Source organism: Dromaius novaehollandiae, chromosome 1 (genome assembly GCF_036370855.1).
Source record: "Dromaius novaehollandiae isolate bDroNov1 chromosome 1, bDroNov1.hap1, whole genome shotgun sequence".
Classification (NCBI taxonomy): Eukaryota; Metazoa; Chordata; class Aves; order Casuariiformes; family Dromaiidae; genus Dromaius; species Dromaius novaehollandiae.
The window spans coordinates 199,717,453-199,744,962 of NC_088098.1; the positions used below are offsets into that span (position 1 = coordinate 199,717,453).

Genomic DNA, 27,510 nt, shown 5'->3' on the forward strand with positions numbered 1-27,510 from the left:
ACCCATTTGTCTCGTGCCACCACGAGCCTTTAGTTTAATAGATATTTTCGTCCTCATTCAGTTGAAATATTTATAGGGAGCAATCAAGGCTCTGCTACGCTGCTCTTCAGAGTGTCTCAGGCAGAATTTGTCTTGGATAGTATTTTTACCGAAGGGAACAACAAAAGGCCTTGAGAAGGACCTGATACGGACATGTTTTCACCTCTCTGGCCGGCACATAGCTTACTATTAACAGAAACTTGTGTGTTGTTGCTGAAGAGCCATCATGCTGGTTTTTAGTTGTCTAATGTTTTCCCTACTCAGGGCAACAGCCAAGAACACAAGAGTCTGACCAAAAGGTAGGCAATGGTAATATTTTTGAGTATGGATGCTGAAAGTATCAACAGTCACATCAATGTGGACACGTAAAATGTAGTTGCAACCAATCAGGCTTTTCAAGCAGTCTGTGCACAACAGCATGACAGCTACTCTTGCCTGAGGAGGGTCTGTGAAAGACGCTTTTCAAAAATAATATCCATTGCAGAAACACAAAACAAAGCCTTCTGTGTGAAGAACTGAGGTTTAAGACGCACCTAACACCTCGCGGGTGAAAGCGAGATTCTCCCTCCCAGGTCCGCAGGCCCCAGCGGAGCCGTCTAGAAGCCGCCACCGGAGCCGAGCGGCTCCGCCGAGCCGTTACCGCGGCACCAACGGCCGCCAGCGGGCGGCGCTGCGTCGCGCTGCGCTGCGCTGCGGAAGGGCCGCAGCGGGCGTGTGTGCGCGAGAGAGACTCTCTGTTTTACACACGTTTTCCTTAAAAACATGACGCCAAGTCAGGAGTCACTGCCGCGAAGCAGTGGCGGCGAGTGACGGCCACAGTGCCCCGACTACACAGAGCCCCTCGCGGCCAGCGTGGACGGCGGGACCCGCCATTTCCCGGGGGGGCAGCGGGAGCCGGAGGCGGCTGCGGAGATGGAGGGACCCGAGGGAGCGGCTCTCGCCTGGCTCCCTCCCACCAGAGCCCTCGGGGGCTCTCCAACGGGGAGGCGCCGCTGGCCTGAAGCGGTGGCTCATTTCTTAGGCTTCTCGGAGGAAGAGGCTGTTTATTCCTTAGGAAATCCCACCCTGGCCTGCGGAGGATGATCATCCGCATGGCGGCGACGCCTTAAAAGCACGGGAGAGAAGGGCGAGCGTGAGGCACCCAAGCGCCCCGCGAGCTGCCGGGGTGCGGGAAGGCAATTAGCGCCGGCACCCGCCGAGGGCCGCGCAGACACCCGCGCAGCATGGCGCGGCATGGCGCAGCAGCCCGCGCCGTGCCAGAGCCCCTCGGCAGGGGGCTGCGTCCGGAGCTGGCAGAGCCGTCGGCTGCGGGAGGCGGGCGCGGGGAGGGGGGAGAGGGAGGGCCGGGTGCCCGGTGCCTATAGGGGAGGCTGTCCCCGGTCCCGCACCACAGGCGGCCTCCAGGCGACGGGCCGCCGCCTGCGCGAGGGGGCTCCGGCACGGGCGGCAGCAGGTAGGGCTCGGCCGGCCGGGCGAGCCGCGCCGCCGGCACCCTGCGCCCGCGCTTCTCTTCCACACGCTGAGAAAAGTTTGGCGGCTTTTTTTTTTTTTTTAACCCTTTCCCCCTTAAATGAAACCCTCTGGACTCCTCCGAGCGAGTTAAGCTTTCGCTGCTTAAAATAGCAAAGCGTCAGTCAAGCTGCCCCGCCAGCGGCCGGGCTGCGCCGAGGGGGCGGGGGGGAGGCCGTGGGCAGAGCCCGGTGCCCGCGCGGGCGCACCCGCCGGCGGCCTCGCTGCCCCTCCGCGGTGCCCCAGGGCCGCAGCGAGGGCTGCCCTCCGCGGCCGGGCGGGGCGGGGGGCCGCGGCGCAGCACTGCGCGTCGCTCTGAGGAGGAATCGGGGAGGCGGCATTGACTGCTCTGACTGCCCCGTGAGGAGCCGAGGGGCGGGGGGCCGCCGCTCGCAGCCGGGACTGGTGACGCTGCTGGGCGCCGTAAGCTGCCCCAGTGGGAGGTGGGGGAAGGCCTTCTTCATTCAGGGTTAGCGCTAACATCTGAGCGTCGATGTGCGGCATTTCGAGCCAGTTTTACTCCTGGAGTGGAATTAATCCTAAATAAAGCAGACCCGGCATTTCTTTCAGCTTTGTAAGTGGTGCCACACACCATGATGGAATTGATGAGTGTGACCGTAATGGCCCAGGGGTTTCCTGGGGTGAACTCAGTGTTACCTCAGCCCCTTCTTCTGAGCATGTTTTCACCTGAGCGTTTTCCTTTTGGGCTTTCTCCTGCGCGCACAGAAAACTGCCACGTGTCCTCCCTCAGGCCCTGCATCGACCAGGACTTTGCCTCGCTCTGGCCAAATGTTTGGGCTAAAATTTACCGAAAGTGTGCCAGTTGCTCACTTGTTCACTTAGGACTCAAAAGGAATGCAAAGTATTTGAGATGAATATACATTCTTTGGAATTTTCCACAGATACTTATGACTTAATTAGGCAAAAGTTTACCGTTGCTGTAAGTAAGGTGTGTTGTTCGTTTTTGTTTCTTTGTTTGTTTTTTTTCCCTGTAGGTATAGTATCAAAAGGCATTTGGATCCATCCCAGACTCCCTGAGGAATCACATAAGCCTGGGATGTTATTAGGAGTCCTGAGAGTGTGTTAGGTCTGTAAGAGCCTGGAATAAATAGGAAAAAGCAGTTGGACTGAAAAGCCAGACCCAAAACTTTAAAGGGAACTTTAAAGGGAAAATTCCCTTGAACATGTTAGAACTAACCTAAAAGAATCCAGTGTTTTCCATCAGACAAAAAAGTCCTTTGAGAAGTTTGAACAGGGTGTCTGGTATTGTCCCCCTTGCAGTTACTGTAACCTGCGAAGTCTCCTCAAACTTACACCTGCCCGTCAGGGTGCCTGCTCCTCTGCAGTGAAAAAGGCCCTTGAATATTTGGATAGCTGGACAGGCTTGTCTTTCCTTTGTACGTCTGGGGTGGGACGCTCCTTTCTGTGCAGTGTTTAGGTCTGTGTGGCCAATCCTGTGTGGACACCTGATAGATGTGTCTCATTCATGCTTCACTCCCTTGGGATGTCGGGGCTGTCACCCTCACGCTTGGCAGTTGCTCCATAGCGCCCTGGTAGCTGCACACCCTTCGCACCTCTCAGACTGTTTCATTGGTAAGTCCCTGTCTTTTAATTCCAAAACAGAGCTGTAATGTGGCATTTGAATATTTTTGGAGAGGGAAGGGGTTGCTTTTGTTTCTGTTTTTCTCCTGTCAGTGATGAATTGGAGGAAAGGTTTGTTATGTCAGGGAACGGAGGGGTATAACAGGTGGCATCTGGCTCTCCTCCTGGGCTCAGCTCTGTGCTCCTTGCGCTTTTCCTTTACTCAGGCCAAACTTTCACAAAGTCGAGACGAATTTTGCCTAGGACTTAAGGAAGAGGCTCCACAGTAGTAAAGTATTTAACATAATAACAAGATCAGTTAAGCGACTCATTTCTTACAAGTGTTTAAAATGCAGTGAAAGTGGTAATAGCTGCAGCTGAAAGTCTTACACTGTGAGAGTGAAGGAGGGTATTTTTCAAGCCATCATTTAACCAAGTTTATGAAGTGAATTAAGAAGCCTCAACCATTGTGTTTCTTATTTACATACATGGCCATCTGACTTTCACTGGAGAGTATAATAGCTGATTCTATCCCTCCATGTCTCTCACTTTGTTGGAATGACATGGTCACACTGCAAATTTTGTGCAATGTGACTACTTTTACTGGATTTAAATTATGACTTTTCAACCGGAGTTAAAAAGCTGATAGTAACTGAAATGCTCGATCATTAATTTTTTAAAAAAGGAAATACTGGAAGTTGTTTTCTCTTTTAACAGCAAATTCCTCTCATACTAGTTTGTAAAATCTAGATAATTTTAAAGATAAAAATATAAATCCCACAGGAGATATTACAGAGTATAACAAGAAATGAAAGAAAGCATGGGCTGAGTTTGAGATATTGTGTGACAGAGACATCTGTTTAATCCCAAAATAGTTGCCAAAGGACATTTTTTAGATATACCAGTATAATAAAATCATAAATACACCAGTTAGCATAATTTGATAATGTTTGTAATGTAGTTGTGTAATAATTTATGTGTATGACTGTGTGTGCATATGTATTTTTGCATATATACACATTCATGTATGAATATAATTATAAATAAACTATTATATTTCACACACCTGATGCATAGTAATGTATCTGTGACATCATCAGAAAAACAAGTAGAAGTAATAAGTGTCAAGTCTGTAGACGCTGGATTGTAATTCTTTCTTTCCTGTAGAGTGATATATAAGACATCACAGCTTTTTAAAATATATTCTCTCTCTTGCTCGCTATCTTTCTCTTTCACACACACACCCACACACACCCACCATCCAGAAAGTGTATTTCTGTAAGTACTAAACTTGCTAATTAACAGCACAACATTGATTCTTAAATAGAATTCAATGTCATTTCTATGCACTGCCTCTTTTTCAATATTTGTCTCAAAGGAATGAGTTTTTAAGTGACACAAACAATATAGGACTGCCAGTGTTTAGAGAATGATCCCAAGATCCATGAAATCCTTGCTTTTTGTACCGTTGAATCAGATTCTATTCTGAAATAGATTCTCTATCATTCCCTAAGAGGTATTTCCCCATGAATTACATGAAATACAGATAAAGGTGTTTCTTTTTGAATCTTATATTGCCCTTCACAAACTGTATGTAAGATTAGGGCTACACAATTTCCTAGCTCTGTATTTGGAAGCATGACCTGCAGCACTGGAAGTAGCACTGTACAGTTGAAGTTTAATATAATACTACAAAAGGAAGCTTGGAATTGTGCTCAGCTAAGATATTGAATGGTGGCTGTTTAAAGTTAGATGTCTGAATTTAGATTTAGGTATTTAGTTGTTTAGTGTGGCTTTATTTTTCACTTTTGAGCACTCTCAGCACCCACTGAACTTAATGGTGACTACTCAAATACTGTGTGAGCCCTTGGGTTGATGTCATTTAACCATTATTTGCATCAAGGCATCCCTTTAAAATTGTTGATGATTTTTGGATGAGTTACATTGGTTTTAAGAATTGCTCACTGGAGAGTGCTTTGATACTCATGGGAGGTGCGTAACCTGGATTTCTGAAAACCCTCCAGCCAGTGGAGTTATGTGTCTTGGCGTTGCCTTTGGCAGTGCTCTCCTTCCTGTATATGTGTATAGGTAATATACATCTGTGGTGGAAGCAATGTTTGCAGTAATTGGCACTAAGATGAACAGCGAAGTTTTCCCCTCTGCTCAGTTTAGATGCTATGAAGTATCCTCTGATTGCTTAAGCACTTCGTGTACTGCATGAATTTTCTGATGCTGGAATACAGAAGCAGATCTTTTAATTAATGTAAGTGTTAGAATAGTTTGTTAAGTATATTCTTTAAGAAATGTATCATTGTGTCACATCCTTTATCATCCTGAATTATCTCAGAATGGGCGTTGTCGGTCAGTAGTCAAAGGGAGAAACGGCAGTAGTTTTTGTGAATGGAGAATGATTGAGAGTAAATTAGGTGGGATTATTGCTCACCTTTCCTTTAATTATTACGAATTATTATTTTTGTTCCTCTACTAGTCACTAGATAATGAAATTCTTCAGAAGAGCACAAAAAAATCCTACTTTTATTGTAGCCACCCTTTCCTGTTGATCTCAGTGAAAGATACACCGCAGTGAGCCCATAACAAAAAGCATCTCTACCTGCTTTTCTCAAATTTGCTTACAGTGCAGGGGTTTTATGTGTATTATATATAAATATACATAAATATATATTTTTTTCATGAGGACAGCTTGACTTCATTTTTGGGAATAATAGAAGGTAGTAACTGTCTTTATAAAGAACAGATTTTGGCCTCAGTCACATTGGAAGCAATGGTAGTGGCAGCCATGCTGAAAATGGACTGTGCTTAATGAGTTAAAGAGAATTTAATGTGCTAACTTTTGCTGATCAGGAAACTTTATATTACAAATTTTAGTAGCAAAAGAAAAAAAACCCATAAATTTGACTACTTACTGTCTGAACTGTCTATTTTACTTGATCTAGGTAGAAAACAAAGAATGGGGCCGAAAAAACTGAACTGAGAGATACAGAATAATGGAAAGGATACTAGAGAAATGAAATACTAAATTTAAGCTTATGTTAACCTTCTTTAAATCCATCAAATACCACATTATTCATTTTGCTGTTCCTCCATAACAATATTTATTACTAAAAGTAAAAACATTCCCAAACAGCATTAAGAAGGAATTAAATTCAACATATCTTCAATTGATTTTTAGTTTAAAAAAACAAGATTGATGCATTATGGCTTGAGAAGTTAATACTTCTCAAAGTTAAAATTACTTCTCCTTGCAAAAATCTCATAAGCCCAAGAAAATGAAAATGAAATTAGGATTATATAAATAAGGTATCCTAATAAAATTAACCCAGTCTTGGGTTAGTATTTTAAAAGGGAGAAAATACACTCTTAAAATGACTGAATATATTTCCAAAAAATTATAATTTGTTTTAAGACCAGGAACACTACTACAGAAATCAGTATTCCATTGTTAATACCATCATTTACAATTGATCGTGCTATGCTGGAGGAGGAATTGTATAATATTAAAGAGAATTAGCTTTTATAAGCTATAAAAGATCTGTTGTTGGGGGGGTGTTAGTCGAAGTAATTTTGTATGGATAAAAAGTGTATTAACATTCTAGGATTATTAGCATTACAGAAATGTAAAATACTAATGGCATTTTGTTGCTTTTTGTGTGAAAACATACTGCTCTGCACTGTTACAGGTACTTGATTTCCTCATAGTAAAATCATGTTATACGAAAATTAACTGAAATAACTTTAACTACTTTCACTAAAAGTCTGAAAGAAGTGCTCAAAATTGAATGCAGTCTGAACAACAAAGTCAGACCTTTAGTTTTGGGGAAGAGAAGAAATTAGATATTTTTCACTTCTTAAGTGTCGAGAGAAATCGTTTCAATAGAACCAGAATCAGAATGTAACTTTACTAGAAGCACTCCCTTTACCAACTTTTTTTTTATAATTGCCTGATGGTTACCAGTGTTTCAAGGTCAGTTCCTGAAATAAAATTACCTGTGGATGTCTAAGTACTTGTTGATGGAGACTTTTTGATGTTTACAACGGAGATTTTTGTACTGTCTTTGGATATGTTTCATGTTGCACAACAGTGATATCGTTGTTGAAAATCGTAATAAATAAAATACCAAAAATATTGTATTTTCTCACTGGTAATTTGCTACATGTAATGGTGAACTCCTTTTCTGCTTGAGAATTGTAGCACATGCAGGTAGACAAAGAGTTTAAGTAAAAGGTAAAAAGAGTAAAATGTAATTCAGTTATATTAATAGAAATATTTCAAGACTTTTTGATAGTGATTTTTCTTTGCATGCAAGTCATTACATCTGAATTGTAAGTATGATCTATGTGTTCCTGAAAGTACTGAAGGCAGCCGAAAGTAAAGTTTTATATTTTGTTTTCAGGTGAAGGCTGACATAGAAAACACAGAAGGTGACGTGAATTACTGTAGTTCATTAGGAGAATGCGATGTACGTCTTGCATATATTCCAATTAGTAACAGGCAAAGATATAACAGAAATGATACCTGTGGGGAATAGCTTGCTTCCCAAGTCAAGACAGCTAATAAGGATTTAATTTTAAGAAAATCTTGTACTCCCAGTCTTTCCAAATCAGGACTCCTGTCGCTGCCTTAAATTGGACACAGGAAGCCTGTCATACATGAATGAGTAGAAACCACTGAAAACGTGTACCAGTTGTTTCACAGAAGTGAAGCCATAGGGTTATTTTTTTTTCCATTAAAATCTCTGTGCACAATTGCTTAAGTGCTCTTGAGGTTTTTTAAAAAATTATGTTATTGGTGTTTCTGTACTTGTGATTCAGTAACACCAACTGGCAGGATAGTGGGCAAAACCATATAGAAACCTTTCTACCATTCCTGTCAAAATTTCTCCTTCATTCCCTTCAAGTTATGAAGGTAAATAAACTCAGATATGACTAGGCTTTGAGAATATGCTTGTTGTTAGTATCCATGTTCCTACTTACAATTACAAAATTAAACTGTAAAATTTACAGGTTACAAGTAATGATTTTTTTTTCTGTGATCGTACAGTATGAAACACAGCAGAGAACTGGAACACTACTCCTGATAACAATAAAATGATCAGTGAGCCAAACTCTTATCACACTGAATAGTGCGGTCACATTAATGGTAGGAATATTCTGATTAATTGAACTGATTTCCATCTGTTCTTTTCTAAAAATAGGTGAGAACAGTTAGAGGCATCTTGGGTGGAGGAAACAGGGAAATCACATTGTTTTAATATTTAAATCTTGTAGAGATTCTAGGTATGAATCTCTCTTGCCTGCCACTTTATGTTGACACTTACACCTGTACAGGCTAGGTGCAAGGCACTAGAAAATTGCAATTCTGTGCTCGCCAAGACCCGTGGCTGCATAGGACATAGGATTATGTAATTCCTAACATATGCATGCAATATTTTGCAGAAATATTTTGCAGACACTTAAGAAATGTCATTCGTTCAAGAGCAATCTGTTTTATTCCAGCACTGTGTAATTACAAGATTTTTTAACACTACTCTAATGTTCTTATTGCAGGTTAGAAATCTGAAACGATGGGTGACTGGAGCTTTCTGGGGAGACTACTAGAGAATGCGCAGGAGCACTCCACGGTTATTGGCAAGGTTTGGCTGACGGTACTGTTTATCTTCAGGATACTGGTGCTGGGGGCCGCTGCTGAGGAGGTCTGGGGAGACGAGCAGTCAGACTTTACGTGCAACACTCAGCAACCTGGTTGTGAAAATGTTTGCTATGACAAAGCTTTCCCCATTTCCCACATCCGCTTCTGGGTGCTGCAGATCATTTTTGTCTCCACTCCAACCCTCATCTACTTGGGCCACGTGCTACACATTGTACGCATGGAGGAGAAGAGGAAAGAGAAGGAAGAGGAGCTGAAAAAGAAGGGAAGCATCAAGGACAGCAACTACCTGGGAGCAGCAGCATCTGGCAGTGGTGGTGGTGGAGGAGGCAATAACATGAAGGATCCTCTTGTCAAAAGGGGGAAAGAGAAGCTCCCAATCCGTGATGAACGTGGTAGAATCCGCATGGGGGGTGCCCTGCTCCGTACCTACGTCTTCAACATCATTTTCAAGACATTGTTTGAGGTGGGCTTCATTGTGGGCCAGTACTTCCTGTATGGCTTTGAGCTGAAGCCAGTGTACCACTGCAGCCGCTCGCCTTGCCCGCACACCGTGGACTGCTTCATCTCACGGCCCACTGAGAAGACCATCTTCATCATCTTCATGTTGGTGGTGGCTTCTGTCTCCCTGCTGCTGAACATGCTTGAGATATATCACCTGGGGTGGAAGAAGCTTAAGCAGGGTATGACAAGCCAATACAGTCTTGAGATGCCTGTCACAGCAGTGACACCAGTCATGGTAGCAGCGGAGTCCAAACCTGTTTCCCTGCCTCCACCAGCGCCACCCATGGTGGTAACAGCTGCTGGACCCCCCCCTGTTCTGCCTGACACCCGCACTGTCACACCACTGCTGGCCCCGGTGACCATGCCACCATACTATGCTGCGGCTATTCCAAGAGCACGGCCCCCCTCCAAGACGGCATCCATAGCCAGCTACCCTGTCACTCCACCAGCTCCTGAGGAGAAGCACCGCGCTGTGACTCCCACGCCTGTCTCCACTCCTGTCACCATCCCGACCCCCATCCCGACGCCCACGTCAGCTGTCATCAGCTACTTCAACAGCAACAGCCATGCCCTGGCGACTGAGCAGAACTGGGTCAACGTGGCAGCGGAGCAGCAGGGGAAGGCGCCCTCCAGCTCAGCGGCCTCCTCTACCCCCAGCAGTGTCCGGCAGCTGCCTCCACAGCAGGAGGAGCCGCTGGAGCAGCTACTCCCACCCCCGGCTGGGCCTCCCGTATCTGTTGCCAACAGCGGCAGCAGCACCAGCCTGAGTGGGGCAAGCGGCAGCAAATGGGATGTGGAGGGTGAGGAAGAGCTGTCGGAAGAACGGCCCGTCTCAGCTGCCTGCACCGCTGTGGAGATGCATGAGCCACCGCTGCTCGTAGACACACGGCGCTTAAGCAGGGCCAGTAAGTCAAGCAGCAGCAGAGCCAGGTCAGATGACCTGGCTGTGTAGTGCGGTCCCCAGTGCCCGGGGGAGCAGATGATTGAGGGCAGAGCGGGCAGGGGAGCAGCCCACGGAGGCCAGGCCTGGCGTGGGGGGAGGCCTGGCTTCCAAACTTTGATGCGTGCTGTTTTTGCACTCTGTGAGTTGTAGTGGGGAAAAATATTGACATTTTCTAATAGGTCAGGGGGTGGCCAAAGTGTGGCCCATGGGCCAAGGGACCAATCCCACTCTCTTTGATGTCCATGGCAGGTCTCCTGAGGGCAGCCATACTGGAGGCCCGCACAGATAACAGATGATAATGGTAACTGGTCATGTGCCCTGAGGCTGACTTTCATCGAAGAAAAATGTTCATATCCGTAGTGCCCATGTGCCTGCCCATCATTTTTCTCTTGCCCTTGCCTGCACTTCCACTCTCTTTCACATAAGCTCTTCATGAACAGTTGCTATGACTTATTTTCCTTCCTGGCCTTATGGCAGCCATCAGGATGGCATATTGCCTATTGACGCCTGTCATCTCCATGGACCAACTTGCCATATTAAAGATTGAGGTGGCTGCAGTCTCTTCCATATAACAAAAATGAATGCAGCCTTTGTGCTCATGGCAAATTACCAGTGTGGTCCTCTTGGCTGGGCAAAGTTTGGGTAACCCCTGTAGTAGATTTATCATTTTGAGGTTCATCTTTCTATTATTGTTTTTTACTCTTGACCTGTTAGGAAGTGTCTGGTTTGACCTTCTATCCAGTGTTTGCCAATCATGACCACACCATTTTTTTAAACCCACAAATATGTTTGAGCATGTTTGATTATAATTTTAGATGACATCTGAAATTGCTTAGAGGAGGACAGGAATCTAAACCACACACCTCAGAAATTACTACACAGAACAATTTCTCTTCAGAAAGCAAAGATTATGATTTCAGTACATTGTGGCCCCATACGTTGCCCGTGGACAAACAATAGGATGAAATATGGCTCTGCATTTTAGACTGTTAGGTATTAGCTTAAGTTAGTTGGAAAGATGCTTTGTAGGAGTAAACTCGAGTGCATAGTTTTAAGTATTTGAACATTTTTAGAGTAATTTTGATCTGTAGGTTTAAAGTTACTTGACTGTGTACTTACTTATTTTAGTTTGATCTTTAATCCGACAAGAAAATGTAAGGAGAAAGAAACTTAACTAGTGGTAAAAGTCTCAAAGCAACTTTATTTCCTGTTATGTTTTACCCTTTTCTGTAACAGCAATCTGTAGTGTCTTACAAGTCAGTAAAAACAGATTTAGACAATATTGTATTGCAGAAAAAGTGACTAGAATAGCAGGGCAACATGATAGTGGATGAAGGTCCTATTCTGGTCCCACTGAGGTCATATGCAGAGTTTTTGTTCAGTTTCACAGAGCAGGAGATTTGGGATGGATCATGCCGGCCCTATTCAAGCAAAACTAAAATTCAGATGGAGTTTTGGGTGCTACAAGGAATGTAGGTTTGGGGCCCTAGATAAATGCATAAAAAGCTTGCTTTGGAAAAGTTTTGCATTTCCCTTAAAAATGAGTGGAGGAAACTGCTGGGTATTTCTTTCTAAGGTGCAGCTTTCCTTGCAAGTGGCTCAATCCTTTATTCCTTTGTAACAAATTCTCTCGCAGAATATAGTCAGAATTTCAAATGCCCAATAAGGCTGGAGAGAGTTTTGGGTACAAAAAGAATGCAGGATTAGACCCAGCTTCTGTTCTAAGCATAATACAAATGAACTGATGATCAGAGTCAGTCCTATTGCTGCTATAAATCTGAAGTATGATAACTGGAGAAGAGCAGTCAAACACACTGGAATAGCCCTTTGCATGTTCAAAGTATTTGGCCTGGCAGTGCAGTCCTTACTCAGGCAAAGCAGGGTCCCCCTGTAGCAAATAGTTACAATTGCCAGTTATCTCTGCTGTTAAGTGTTTTCCAGAATGTGTTTATTTTTTTAACACTTAAAATGCGTTCCCACCATTCAAGACTAAACTTTTATTTTTGCTACTCTTTGAATAGACACAAAGAGTTTTTCAGATCAGAGGCACTGTTCTGCAACCCTTAAGTGTGTTGTCCCATGACTTCTTTGACCTGCTTGTGTGAACCAGGTGAGGAGAAGTCTTTCTGCTGTCACTGATCTTGGGAACAGACACTACATTAAAGGTCAGTGTACAGTATTACAATAAAGATAGCTGGTATTAGGTATACAGCTTCATGCATACTCTCGTGAGTTTTCTATGTTACAAGCCATAAAAACCTTTTTGCAAGAAAGCTAAAAGCTAAATTCTGCTTTCTATTCTATCCATGCAACTGTGCTGAACTTAGGTTGAAGTTGATAAAGTTGCCTAAATGTAAAAAAAAAGGCAGAGTTTAGCCCTCCATTTTTTTAGATTTACTAGCAATTATAGTAGCAATTGTGTAAGTTTTGGTAAATGCCAAGGAATTTTATCACTGAAGTAATTCAGTATGCATCTCTGTATTTTAGTACAGCAAAATTCATGGGCTAGATTTACCTTTCTTTTATGCTTCTGAAGAATTCAATCGAAGTCTCTCTGGAGTGTATATATATAAACAAGACCACCTGGAATATGTGTTTTTCTTGTATTGAGTCCTGAGAGCAAAACTGATCTTCTGTTTTATGGATCCAAATCTTGCAGTCCTTAGCTTAGCACAACCCCTACAGAGTGTGTCCTGCAGGACTGCATCCATACTTGTATATAAAAAATAACAACAGAGATAGATTTAACTTGCTTAGGATCAACTGATACTTAGTCTGCCTTTTTCAAATTAACATGTGTGGTTAGTCCTGCAGAGAGTCCAGGTATTTTTTGTGGAATATGTGGCATTTTCAGGCGGAGTCACTACTGGAAAGCTGTAAAAGACCATTCATTTCTGTTATCTAAGGCTGGGGAGAGAAATGTAACTCTACTGTAACCGCTAAGAGAAATCTAACGGAACAACCTCCACATCAAATGCATACTAGTCTGAGAAAATAGTTGTAAGACAAAGCAAAGATACAACTCACAAGTTGTGCTTTAAGATCAGCTTCTTTAAGTTCTATCAAACAGCTGTACAGTGTCAAGCTTCTTGGTTACCTACACTTTCATTTGGAGTCCAATAATGTTTTTTTTATTTAAGCCCAAGTAATTGATTCAGTAGAACTCTCCTTTAGTGCTTAAAACTCGCTTTAGTTGCTGCATCACATCTGGGATCAGATTTGTTGAAAAAAATCTTACTGATGTGGCAGAGCTGAGATTTTCAATTAATCTTTACTCCTGAAATTGTCACTGAAATCAACAATCTATGAGTAAAACGTAATAATCAAACTTGGGATTTGGCCTGATCCACACTGTTACATTAGGATTGTAGGTCTTAATTCAGAACTAATGGAGAGATTATGATAAAGCCTAGTTATTTCACTTTTTACTCAAGAAAAATACATATGGACATTCTGCAGTGTTCTGAGCAAGAAATACAGATAGAAATATATTGTAGAGTATACAGGTAGAAATTTCTAAGTATATAAATAGAATTTTTTTACAGATACAGATAGAAATTACTAAGTATAGCTCAGTATACAGTTAGTAGCTGATGTATCAAAAGGCATGCATTTCCATGATTAAAGATTTGCCCTATATTGATATTGAAAACCAGATTAGCTCACAATTTTCAACAGTTCTAAAAAAATGTACAAACACTAACCAATTTGCATGGTAGAACAGAGTCTGTTAGCAAAAATATCTGTTAGTTTCCAAGTAATTTACTTGTTCACATTAATCCGAAAGAGAGAATTGGAAGGAAGTGATACTTTGACTTGACCTGATCCTGTGGCTGCTCTAGCCCTGTTTTGAAAGATCTTATACACATACCTAACTCAAAGCTGGTAGGCGAGTTATTGCAGAACTGGAAATCAGGACAGAATCATCCCTGATGTTATTAAGCAAACTGAAAAAAATACTCATTTTTGCTCTGTGAATAGGTGGATTGTGGGAAGGTTGTTTTCTGTCTTACTTGAGGTTAAAGAAATGCTAAGGTATGCAGAAGAAAAGAAGAAAAACAAAAAAATATAGTATTTGAATAAGATACCAGGTGTATGGCATGCTACATTGTTTTGCAATAAATAAATTTACTGGTACTAGTTGACCTGGTTTGAGCAAGGAGGTGGGACTAGATGGCCTCCAGAGGTCCCTTCCAACTGCAACTGTTCTAATGAAACTTATTTTCCAAATCACTGATTTCACTAGTACTTTTTTCATAATAGTTTTACAAGAATGTAGTAAAAATACATGTGTATTAGCACATTTCTTGGCCATGGGCACAGTTAATCTGTTTTCTATCACTGGGCTTTTTTCATTAGTGCAGCTGTCAGTTAATACAAAAGCAAATGAAGTACAGACAATTTACAACCCCACAGTTCTTCCCTTTGTATTTTGATTAAATGAAAACAGCCTGCTAGAACCTTCCCTGTATTAAAATGGGATACTTTGTCTGTGAAAATCAATCTCTTGCTTTTCATAGAGAAAAAAGTGCTTCTTGAATTGTTAGTCTTATTCTGACATTGAACAAATAAACTTCTTCGAAGTAAGTAGAATGTCCTGAAAACACAGGCAAAATGTGTTCTTCTCTGGTGTGATTTGGAAGCCAGTTGGTATGCAAAGGGGAAGTGGTCCCGAAGACTGACTTGGCTCAGTACATTTGTTCTTCATAAAGGCACTTGGAGCTAATTAAATGTCTGACATATTGCAGTTCTTGAGATTATTTTCTGGTATGAATACCTAAGTGTACAATCAGCAAAATAATTAAGGCAGGCCTTAAAAATCAAATCAGTACTTAGGTCCTTTTTTGGTTAGATGTGGGACCACCTCCTCAGCTGATGCAAATTGTTGTATTTCACTGAGTTCACCTGAGTGACAACAGTCTGTACAAACATAGCATTGAGCCCCCCAGTCCCTTTTTTTTTTTTAATGTAGGCATTAACACCATGAATTTGAACAGGCTGGGCTTTTTTTTCCAAATATTTTTTGTTTCATTTACTGTGATTTTTCTTGTGAAAAGTTTGCTCTTGTATTTCGAATTTCTAAGGTTTACATTCAGTTTTTGATTTCAGATTGCACATTTGGATGAAATAAACTGTTTTATAAGTTTACATTTGTATAAAGAGTAAAAGAATGACTCTGCCAATATGTTAAACCTAAAAAAGAAATGTCTTACTATAACACAGGAACTCTTCAGGCATAAGGTGGTACCATTAAAGAAAATTAATCCTGACTACTGATCTATAGTATCAGTTTTCTTTATATACTTAAAACATGGGAGCCGGATATATAGAGAGCACGTGATGGAAAAAGAAACTTTTCATCGTGAACTCAATTATTACCAAATAAATTTAGGGCTTATTATTATTTATATGCCTTTTGTGTGTTTGGAAGTTCAGTGACAAAAATTAGCTGTGATACGTGTCCTCTAAGTGATAAATTTGCAGCCTGGTTTAAAATTCCAAACAAAATATTTATGGAGAAACATTGCACTGTTAAACTGTATAAGATTTTACAAAAGCTAAATGTTTTGTTTTCCAGACAAAAATACAGTTCTGAGCCTGCAAATACAATTATATGTGAGTAATTTTTACTCTTGCAAATAGACCATTAAAGGTAATGGGACTGCTTGCATAAGCAAAAAGTACTGATGTAAAAAAGAAATTGCAGATTTGTTTTAAGTTTGTTTTAAGATGCCAGTCAAATTCTAGAAGTTTCAGTCACTTAGGAGTTATGCAAGAAATGTGAACATACTTTAAGATGTGGAATATATTCCTATTCCCATTTACACAGTTTCTCACAATTATAAGGTTGTATAGCATAAAAAAGGTTACTCAGAGTTTTCTTCTTGCCTTCCGGTTGTTTGTCTTCTACATGACAGAATCTCACAACAAAAATAGCGAGTTTTCTGGACTATCAGGGACTTGTAATAACAATAAAAGCAGCAGCCAGTTAATATGCTGTCTTGAAAGAAGTGCCTTGTGTATTAAATTCTGTAAGAACCAGTTGATGTGTTAATTTACCTCAAGTGTTTACAAAATCATGACTAAATAAACTTTTTGTACCACAGTATTGTCTCTCTTAGATTAAATTTTCATGGATGTGCAGATGATCTTTAAAAATATTAGAATACCAGAACAGCTAACTAAACTCAATTAGCTCTCTCTCTTTTTTCACTTACTCTGCTGCTTCCTTTTTTCATACAAAAATTGCATCTGAATTGCATCTGTTGGAAAACTGGCTATTGAAATCCATCTCCGTGCAGTGACATCAGTGGAAGTTCATAGTCCAGAAGACGGATATGACTGAGACCCACCCTAGCAAGTGCAAGGGGTGAATGCTGACCCTCTTGAAGCGAGTGTGGAGTTTGCCTCTGCCTTCTGCAGAGTACAGGTTTCATCCTTGATTCTTATTTTGACACTCCTGCATCACTGTTCATCTCATGCTATGTTGTATGGTGTTAATAGCTATTCCCATCTTTTCCCCCAGTGCTAACTCAGTTTCTTTGACTTATCCGGGCCACTATCTATCCAGCTGATATGACTAATGAGACTGTTACCTATAAATGCACAAAGGTGTTTAGTGCAGGGAAAATGCATCCTTACTGGGGATAATGCAGAGTACCTATTGTACTTGAAATTCTCTGATTTGCCCTATGTAGGCAAAGCTCACAGTTCAGCACACAGAAATGTAACCCAATTTTGTCCTGAAAATGTACAATGCACTAAGAGCAAGTATGTCTGTGTACTGTATAGTCCGATGAAGAGGCCATGTCCAGGTGTCCAAGAGGTATAATTTGTAAAAAGCAGCAATGTAGGCAAGACTAAGTGACTCTTGTAGAAGAGTTAAAATTAGCAGGGAGGTTTTGTAAAACTTGATTTCATATACAGCAGCTATATGAGCATAGAAAGTATGAAATCTTGTTTAAAACACTTAGCTAGCCTGAAAGATTACACTTATGCTTTTTGAGTAAGAATCTCTAAGCTGAGTAAAAATCACTTTGTCAAATATATTGAACTTCTAATTTCAGTCCAATAAGGCAGAGGATGAATGTAAGTGATATGACAGATTAGAGATGTCTTGCATTGAAATTTAACACTTTAAGAGTATTTAAGGGTATGCTATTATTAATGTAATTTTAATCCATGTTTAAAAAGTTGTATATTTCCCATGGAAATTTTGGAAGTGATTATACTTCAGAAAAATCTGGTTAAGTAACTAAGTGTGTCCAACCCATGCTATTGTGAACCCAGTTACACATTTCTTCCCCCTTTTTAAACAGGAATGTTCATATGAAAAAAATTCTTTGTTCCTATGAATTCAACACTTTCTATTCAAAAACTCATAAATATAGTCAAAAATACTTTTTTGGAGAGAAAAATGCAGGTTTTAGAAATCTAAAACTTGCTTGCTGATAACCTGAGGGTCCTCTGCAACCTGTGAGACCCCATTTGTGGGTCAATCTATGAGCCTCCTTGCTGATAAATTCACAGCCAGAGAAATTTCTGGGAAGATTTACCTTTGCCAAATGTTATTATTTAAGGACATCACTTGGGTTTAGGGATCTCTCTAATTCACAGTAAGTGTGGAAGTTTTCCTTTCTAACAATTGCTATTAAGAAGACAGTAAAAAGTTAGTTCCAGGAGAGTCTATTTGAGCTATAGCTCAAATACTAAAACGTAGCCATCCATTACTTTAGATCTGTTTTATCACTGATTTTGGCAGTGGATTATTTCTTTATGGCAATAGAAAATATATAGTTTTTCTATGGATTTTTTTAGATGCTATTTCATCTATGTCAGACTAAATGCTGTACAGTACTGTATCAGATCAGGCCAGATGCTGCTGATAGCGCCATGGTCCTGGCAGGACAGGGTAGTTTCTGTCCTTCATTCAGGGTAGTAGTGACCGTTCATCTTTCTTGTATCAGTGCAGTGAAGTGCATTTTTTGATGCCTCCTGTGCTCAGACATTGCTGTATCTGCGTTATGTGATGTATCCATACAGTACACCAGTTCATTCACAGTCTCTGAGGACCAGGCAGGGGTAAAGCAAGCTAAGAGTATAATACAGATCGTACTCAGGTAATGCTTAGCAGTGAGGGGAAGCTGAGGAAGAATGTGAAGAAAGTGATATCAGCTGTACTGCTAAAGATAACTTGCTTGCCTTTGGCGAAGAGCACTTTTTACTATAACTATATGTGGCTGGAATATGTTGCATTATTTTTATTTAGATGAAGATTTCATCGCCAAGTTCCATGATTTTGTCACTTGAAGAAGGGACAGAGTACCCCCAGGAGAACCAAGTGTTGGCTGGTGCAGACCATGGCTGCGCACCGGGTGCTCTCCCTTGGGACCCAGCCACGGTGCCTTCCCTTTGTGTGCGCCGTCTTCTGAAGAATTTCTGGATGAAATATGAAATATGAAGGTGCTACTCTTAATCTGTAAAGATCTGTGTGAGGATGTGGGTCCTTCTTGCTCCCAAGGTGAAGCAATCTGTTCACATCTTCTGCAGGGAAGAAATATAAGCTGGAAGTCAGGAGAACTTCTTCCAAACCATGAATTTCTGAACTCCAGGGTAATGGGGCAGTGAAGGACTCTATCCCTGGTAAGATACAGCACTGGAGAATGCTCAGGTTGTTCGGGGATGGATTGCTGTGGAACACTTAGATATAGACATGATAGCATAGTAGATTGTCAGCTCATCAAAATAAAAAAAAAACCACTTTTCAAGATAAAGTGAGCTAGGAACAACCAAAAGCGTGTCATTTCTATAGGAAAACAAATGCCCATTTTAAAGCCTCAAAAAAACACAGAGCACTTAAAATGCTTATCATAAATATTTTAATATTCCAACTGATGTCTCCTACAGTTAAAAAAAAAGTCCATACAATTGTCTACTTTAGAGCAGACTTTTATAACAGCTATTAACTGTGAAAATGTTTTAGGAGATATCCATCTTTATTGCCTCTCAGTGACATCTATATAAAATGATGTAGATTTAGTTTCCTAATTTGCTGCCAAAGCTCTGAATTTGATCTAAGTCCAGTTCAGCCTGGATCTTCATCTCTCATGCAGCATTCGCAATGCTAACTGCAAGCTGTGATTAAGGTATGGGGCTGTGCACCAGCACAAGAAAGCACAGGCAAGCTTGTGACAGTAATGCCAAATGAAAGGGGAGAGAAGTATTACAGCTCTCTCACCTGCCATTTTTAAGAAGAAAGTAGTGATACATAGCAATAAAATGTTGTCCTTTATGGTAGTTATCTCCCCTTCTTTTTCTTGCGGTAGTTGATCTGTGTATTTTTGTGTCACTAGTCATAGTATAGGGCCCATCAGGACTATTTTTACTGCCAGGAGGAGGATCTTCAATGAAGTGCACTTTTGCTATGCCCCATTTTTAAGGGTGAGTCTCAGCATTTGTGGCAGCAACTACAGATGCGGTTGGCATGGCTGGCACTGCAGAGAGCAGGCCTGTGTATGCTAAGGCCAGGCCACCCGGCGGTGCCCGGGACCGCTGCGCCTGCCTGCATCGCTAAAGCAGCCGATGCCAGTCAGCATGCAGCCAATGCCTTTTGTCCCGCAGGTCTCTGCTGTTTTAGAGGTTGGTGCCTTAGAAGAAAAACAACCAAGTGAATACCTATGATTCTTCATGCTCATTATTTTTTGTCCTGTGGGAGCATGATAAAACATTTTAAAATGTCCAGGCCTTCGCTGCTCCAAGTAACGTGAGACATGGCATTTTAAAGAGTCCCTGTACTATTTGGAGGATAGTTCAAAAAATACAAAGTCAAGCTCTCAAACAAATTCAAGCTCTCAAGGAATAAAAACATTTTTCTGTGGGATAGACTTTTCCTGTGTTTACACAAGATCCACCAAATTCAGTGAACAGATGGGGTTACATGAAATAAAGGCTTACATTCCATGTGAGAATATGGCTTATATTTCTATACTCCTAAATCAAATGAAAACTGAAAAGATGGAGCAAATAATTTTCAGCCATTTTATGTTTTTACTTCCCAGTTTGACAAGATTAAACTTTCTAAAGATTTCGGCTCTGAGGAATGTTGTGGTCTTCTGAGCAGAGACTAAGGGGTAATTATGGCTAGCTTATCCAGTCCCGCAGAGGAGCTCCCTGTTTGCTTTGCATGGCTTATGTAGTGGGTTTTGCTGTGTAAATTCCACCCCAAATGCAGAAGTTAGCATCTGAGGATGGCTTGGTTAAGTAAACTAGTTCTGTTTGGATTTAGTTAGGGATAATTTGGGGGTGGAATACCTTCTTTATTTTGAGAAGTGGAAGAAGAGGAAAGGCAGAATCATAGAGTCAGAGTACTTACCTGTTTTCTAGTTGTCGGTTAAGAGGTGTTTAATGCTGAATATAAATCTATTGTACTAGGTCTCTAAAATAGTGGTAGTTTTCATATCCCCATTCACCACCCCTCCCTTCTACCTCACTGCAATATTATAAGAGAGATAGTTTACATTTTTCTTTTTTTTGAAGTCATTAAGTTGCTGCTGTCTTTCAAAGTCCCAGTGCATCCTGTAGGGCCCGTGTGTATCTTTAAATAGGCCTGTGACTGAAGTTTGAATACAGTAAAAACGATGAGGTCAGACAACAGAATGAGCAGTCAGAACTGATAGCATCAGCTAAACTTATTTAAATTAACCACAGTTAGGATTGAAAAGTACCTGAAAAGTTACTGAAAAGTAGCATACAAGATTATTAATGCTGCCCACTGATGTCACACTGATTTTATCAAGTATGATCAAAAAGATTCCCTGTTTATCATTCATGTATTTAGAGAACAACTAAAATACCAACCAAATCTTTCAAACCTGTAAAAAATCATGTACCATTATGGCCATTCCTGTAGAAACAGCAGTCTGCTTGAACAGATGCATTTTGAACTGGGAAAAGCCTTGGCACACTGCACAAAACTTGCTTGATGAGTTTTCTTTCATTTTGAGTTTTGGTTTTGGGATGAAGTGAATGAAAGTAAGTAAGTGCAAGACAAAACCAGTTGTGAGAAGGCAAATGTGGGCAAACTCTGCTCATATTTTAGGGCTAAAGGCCTAGAGCTGAATCCAGTAAACTGCCCTTTTTGGATTTTTCTTTAATATTTTGCCTTTAAAAGAAAAGCTTTGGATGTAAAAAGATCACAAATAATTAGATTTTTACCATAGTCCTCAACAGAGGACAAATCATTAACAAGAAGAAGTTTGTTTTCTTATACCTAGAGTGCTGAGGTGCTATCTCTGTAGATGATCCAGCCAGGACAGTAATCCCGTTGCTGCAGAGTAAAGTGTAGGGAGTATAGACTGCTTGTCATCTATGCATAATGGAGAAGCTTAAACATATTTGCTTAGGTGTTAAAATCTGTTACAGCTAAAGCTGTGACCTAACATTTTAACAAAGTTTTGTGTGTGACTCTGAATTCCTTTTCCCTACAGCTGCTATAGCAAGTCATGCATGACACTAAAATGTGCATTACAAGTTTTGTGGTGTATAGGAGCAGTGCAATGATCTGCACGTAATTTGGCTAGTTATCTCTATTTTTGGCTAAAAGAATTCTCTCGGTTGCAACAATGTAAATCCAGTGTAACTCCATTACACTGATGTAACACAGGTAAGACTTTCTTTGTGTTTAAATGACTGTAGTGAACAAGATCTATTATGGAAAGGATAGTTCTTTCTAAAGAAAGATCTGCAACTTTAGTACATAATGGGCCAAATTAATCTCTGCCGTTTCAGTGGTGTTGCAGCAGGAATTAATTTAGCCCTAGGCAACTTTATAATAACTCATATATAAGCATGCACAACTAAATGTATTACACTTTAAACAAACTCAGCATTGTCTGGAACATAGCTGGTCTGCTGAACCTCTGAAGCTAGGAACTAGCCATTGTTTGTAGAGTTTGTTTAGACAGTAGCATTTTTGTTCAATTGGTTACATCTGTGGTATTTTGGTGACAGCAGAAATGTTTCCCCCAACTACAAAGTGACTTTATAGCTGTCAGACAAGTTGTTATTCTGGGATATGTATGCATTAACTCATTCATGTACCTTGAAATAAAATTTTAACGAAGTATAGAAGAATAGTTGGTTAGATGTTTCACTCATGCTGAAATGTTTGAGTTATGTCTTTAACTGAGTTACCTCTCTAATGCAGAAAGGGTCTTCTCATAGCAGAGCCCTCAAAAGTAGTAAAAGGAATGGGAGTGTGTGAAGAGTAAATCTGATCCAGAATGCATGAATTCAGCTTTAGACAAGTTAGTAATATTAATTTTTCATGATTAATTTCTGTATAGCGTTCAGTTATAAATGATACCAGCCATTGCTAAAACATCCCTTTGGTTACTTAGTCCACAGTAATTGCAGTTGAAGATTATTGTTTATTCAGACTCCACTAGAGAAACACATGGACTCTACTATCTGTCAGAATTGCACAAATGCCTGTGTAAGGAGAGAAAGTAAAGTGTATCATAGAATCATAGAAATGCTGGTTGAAAGAGACCTCTAATCCAATCTCCCACTTGAGTCCCCCCAAGTGGGACTATCCCCAACACCAGGGCTCTGTCTGGCCAAACTTTGAGTACATCCAAGGCTGGAGATCCCACAAGCTCTGGGTAACCTGTTCCCATGCTGCACTACCCTGTACATTTTTCATAATGTCCACTCTGAACCTCTCAAGACACAACCTGTGGCTTTTGCCACTTTTTACTCCATCTGCCACTACTAAGAAGAGTTGGGGTCTGTTGTCCTTGTAACTTGTTTCCAGGTAGTTGTAGGCTGCTCTTATATTGTCCCTTAGCCTCCTCTTCACCAGACTAAAAAAGCCCATCTCCCACAACATCTCTTTGGGGTTCCTGTGCTCTAGGCCCCCGCCTAGACCCACCTAGACCTCACTGCCCTCTGCTGGACCCTCTTCAGTTTCTCCACATCCCTCTTGAACTGAAGGACATGAAACTGGACACAGTATTCCAGGTGTGGTCTCACTGGTCCTGAGTAAAATCAAGCAAGTTGTCCTCAGTTTCCTCCTTGAGAGGATGATTCTCAGCACTGTCACAATGTGATAGCAAGCATTTAGAGAGATACGCAGTTAGGACTGTGCTGGGACAGGAGTGAGCTTTCTGCTTCAGAGGTAAATTTGAAGTAGCCCTTTAAAAAAACTTCAGTATTCAATGACCAAGAAAAGATCAAACACAACTGAATTCAGAAGAGAGTAAACTGAAAGCATTAAAAAGTATATTTTGGAAAAACTAGGCAAGAAATACACCTGTGTGAGGTGCTGTTCGTTGTTACAGATCTTTGGCCTCATGGCCAGGGCCAGGTTTGGACCAATTTGGGCTGTTCCTATCAAGAATCTTTGCACTTAGAAGAATATCTTCTTCTACATAGTCTGTTTTCTTCCATTCTCTACCAAATGTCCTGTACCCAGCTGTTAGGCTTAACAGTTGCCTGTGGTGGGCAAATGCCCAGTTTTTACTTACTTAGCTACAGTGATTCATGTCTGGCTGAATAGCTGGCTATGATGATGTGAGGTCAGGTCCCACCACGGCAATTTTGGTGTTGGACTGATAGGGGTAAGGTTTGTGATAGAGGAGGCAGAGGAAAACTGCCTCAGCAGGGCAATTGTGATTTCCCTTTTTGTTAGTTTTACACCTTAGGAGTAAGAGTACACTTATCTCTGTGAATATTTATAGGGTTTCCTGAAGGAAGTTGCTTTATAAATAACTAGAGATCTCAGGGTAACTTTCAATTCCTTTATAGAATAGAGGACTTAGCAGAGAGAAGGGAAATTTATCCTCTCAGACTCTACAAAGCTACTGCTTGTGAGGCTAGTTTTATCGTTAGTGCTCTAGCCAAGGTGTATGTGCTTCAGAAGAGCTGTCCAGGCAACCAGGGAAGTCTTGTCTTTGCAATGTCAGACAACTCTGAGCTGCACTGAGTTTAATGGCCCCACTGAACTGACATGAATTTGAACCGAACTGCAGCATTTGGCATGTCTTTTGCTTGGCTGACTCTCTCTTGTATGTCTGTCATGACAACCTGGAGTTTAGGCAGGAATTAAAGTGCTGATGATTCTTGGGAGCACTCAGCAATATTCTCCCACACATTTGGAGCTTGGCTGGGTGGTGGATGGGGTTTACTGAAGAGCATTGGTACTTTGGGAATAGCATCTTTAATGGAAAGGATGCTGCTAGCAGGGTCTGAGATAGTACACCAAAGAGTTTGGGGGATTTCTCTTAGTGACTGTAATTTCTATGGTCGGGTAGAAGTCCATTAAGAAATCTAGGCAGGAGATCTCTTGCTGCCCAGAGATCCTGGGAAGCTCAGATACTGCCAGTTACTGAGGTCAGGGTTAGCTGGTCTCTCACCTACAGAACTGGCAGGTTCTTTTGGAGACTGGTTTTATGGACTCTTCTGTTCTGGTACTGGCTCTGGGTGCCGTGATGCCATTTGGAAAGTGCAGTCTCCCGAGTCTGTAAGGAGAGCAAGAGATAGACACTGACTGGCATGGCACTGCATTGCCTTGTGGTGCTGGTCCCCCTGAGTGTCTTCACTCCTTGTCATCCTGCAGTGAGATGTAGAAACCCCATCCCAACCAGCTACTGTCAGCACTGTGGCTGAGGGACCTCTTGCCACTCCAGCTGGCCAGCGCCTTGCAGGGATTATCTCCATGATGGGCCTGAGGTAAATGTCAGTGGAAGAAGGGAAGATCTTTGGCAGAGGAACATGCAATCTAGTGGCACGGGTCAGGATGAGTGTTTCAAACAACAGGGCCAAAGTGTGATGGCCTCATTCTATCTATATGCTTGGTGCTGCACTGGTGTTAGTAGTGCTCCTGGAGGAGACCGCAGAAACTTCGGATGCTGGAGGTGGGTATTTTGTTGGCACTGGTGTCTGCTGTGCCTCTCTGCTCAGCATCAGTCCTTTGTGAAAGACCTGAGGTGAAGCACAAATAGGTGATGTTTGAATCACCATGCTGAGCACCATGAAGGAAAACCCTCCTCAGCAAGAGGAAGGAGAATATTGAAGGTTGGGTAGGACCACTCTCCAGGACTGGACCACCTTCCAGCAGGTTGGTACAAATTACCTTATCTCCCAGTTAGGGAATTTGTAGGCAATAGCTGGAGCACTGATTGTGGGAGCTGTGTTGATATAGATGTGGGATCTACACAAGTGCTTAAGAATTCATTATTAAATGTAATATTGGGGAAAAGAGCTTATTTCTCATTCTTGGCTTCTAAACTCATTAATTCTAAATTTAACCAGACCACATGCTGTACAGCTGCTCATCATTTTTATATCTGTAAAAGTACTTTTTTAACAGCAATATTGCTCACTACAGTGCAGAGGATCTTTTTCAGGTTTGTTTTTTTTTCTAAAACTTGACACTGTGTCGTGTGTTAAGTTAAAACAAAGGTGCATTTAAAAGAAGTCTTTCAGCCCCTGTTAAGCTAAAGGAAAAGGAGCAATCAGTACTGGGATTAGACTGAGATTCTGGGTGAAGTTGCTGGGGAGCAATTTGAGGATCACCTCTGAGGGCATTCCCACCCCACTCAGTCCTTCCAGCAGCGGAGGTCACTGTCTCCTGCCTGCCTGAGAATTGCTGAAAATATCACATGGACCAGATTTCTTTAGAAACCCTATCTAAACTATTGCCCTTGACTCTTGCTGTACACCTCCTCTGTGCTTCCTTCGCCTCCCTTTCCTGCTCACACATGCTCTGTTGCCTCATCCCTTTACAATTCCTCCCTGGTCTCCTGGTCTTCTCCCCTCACCCTGCCAGTGGGGATCTGGTCTCACATCCCCAGCCTCCTCTACTTATGGTAACAACCACCACAGCCATAGCCCTATTTCTGTCCTGTCCTTCCCACCTAAGGCACTCATGCTCACTGCTGTGGTGTGTCTGTCTTCCCTCACTTCTCCTGCTGTCTCTGGGACACTCATTTCATCTCTAAAAATGTTGCAGCCAGTGATGACATTTTGTTATGCTGCTCTTTGTAACTCCTCTTTCTTCCAGCTAAACAACTCACCTTTCCATGAGCCTTTTGGCTCCTCCTCTTTTTCATTTTTTTGCAAAGGATCTTACCAGTCCCTTCAGAATATAGTGTAACTTTCCCCATTCCTCAGTTCACATTTCTTCTTCCCCTACTGAAACTGCTCTCAGAGATGTAGAAGTTTGTCTTCTGCCCTCTCCTTCTGGCACCTCCATTTGACAAAATGATCCCCTATCCTCCCTTGTCCAATGTCTTATTCTTCTTCACATCCAGTCTTATCTCATCTCAGCTCACTCTTCTCTCCTACTCCTTTTGCCTGTTCTCAAGCTCTTTCCCCTCATACAACGTGCTTTAGTGCAGCCCAGCCTAAAAAAAAGTAAAACTTTTCGGCTCTGCTTGGGTCTCCTTACTGCATCTTCAAATTCAATCTATGTAGCTTAGAATTTGTGCCTGTAATTCCTTTTTCCATTCCATTCTTGACTTTCTTCATTCTGTCATCCCTCCTATACTGCTAACTCACCACATACACCAAACTGCCTTTAATGACTTCTTCCCAGCCAAAGCTCAGAATCAGTGCTTCACACACACACTCCTTGGCCCATCAGGAGGCTCTGGCACAATTAGCCATGCTCTTCTTGTCGTCCTTTCTTCTTGAAGACCTTCGTCTTCTCCTTATTTCCTGCTTACTTACCTAATCATTCTTCCACGTATCCTTTGAAGGAGTCATCTCATTACTCTTGAAAGACTTTGTAGGAGTTTCCTAGGTCCCTTTTCTTAATGTCCCTGTCTTGTCTTTGTACACTTTGGGTTTTTGGGGAACTTCTTACAAATTTAACTACCATCTCTATGCGGCTGTCACACATTTCCAGACACAGTCTGGAATCCCCAGGCTAAAACATCAGCCTGTCTGATGCATCATTTTAAAGATGAGCATCTGTTCCAACTCAGCATAGCCAAAAGATAGTCCATAACCTTCACTCTCAATCATTTTTAACTACTGTGACTAAATACCACCATCCTCCTGGTCACTCATGGTGTCATAATCTGGGTGTCATTTTCTATGGAAATCTCTCTATATATCTTATAACTGGCCTCTCTCTACACTGGGTAATCCAATGGCCATTAAGGTTCTTTTGCAGTAATATTTCTCATATATGATGTGTGTGGAGTGGTACTGCCTTAGTACTGATACGCTAAGGTTTCTGTGCCATCCTGTAGGATACTGTTAC

The 27,510-nt window shown here is 41.6% G+C and overlaps 1 protein-coding gene across 1 annotated transcript; it reads left to right on the forward strand.

Annotated features, from left to right (window-relative positions):
- The first annotated feature begins 1,408 nt into the window (after nt 1-1,408).
- GJA3 (gap junction protein alpha 3) lies at nt 1,409-16,347 on the forward strand. The gene is made up of 2 exons (XM_026112092.2): nt 1,409-1,492; nt 8,695-16,347. Exon 2 carries the CDS (start codon nt 8,712-8,714, stop codon nt 10,248-10,250), a length of 1,539 nt encoding a protein of 512 aa, XP_025967877.1. The 5' UTR covers nt 1,409-1,492; nt 8,695-8,711; the 3' UTR covers nt 10,251-16,347.
- The last annotated feature ends 11,163 nt before the right edge of the window (nt 16,348-27,510 follow it).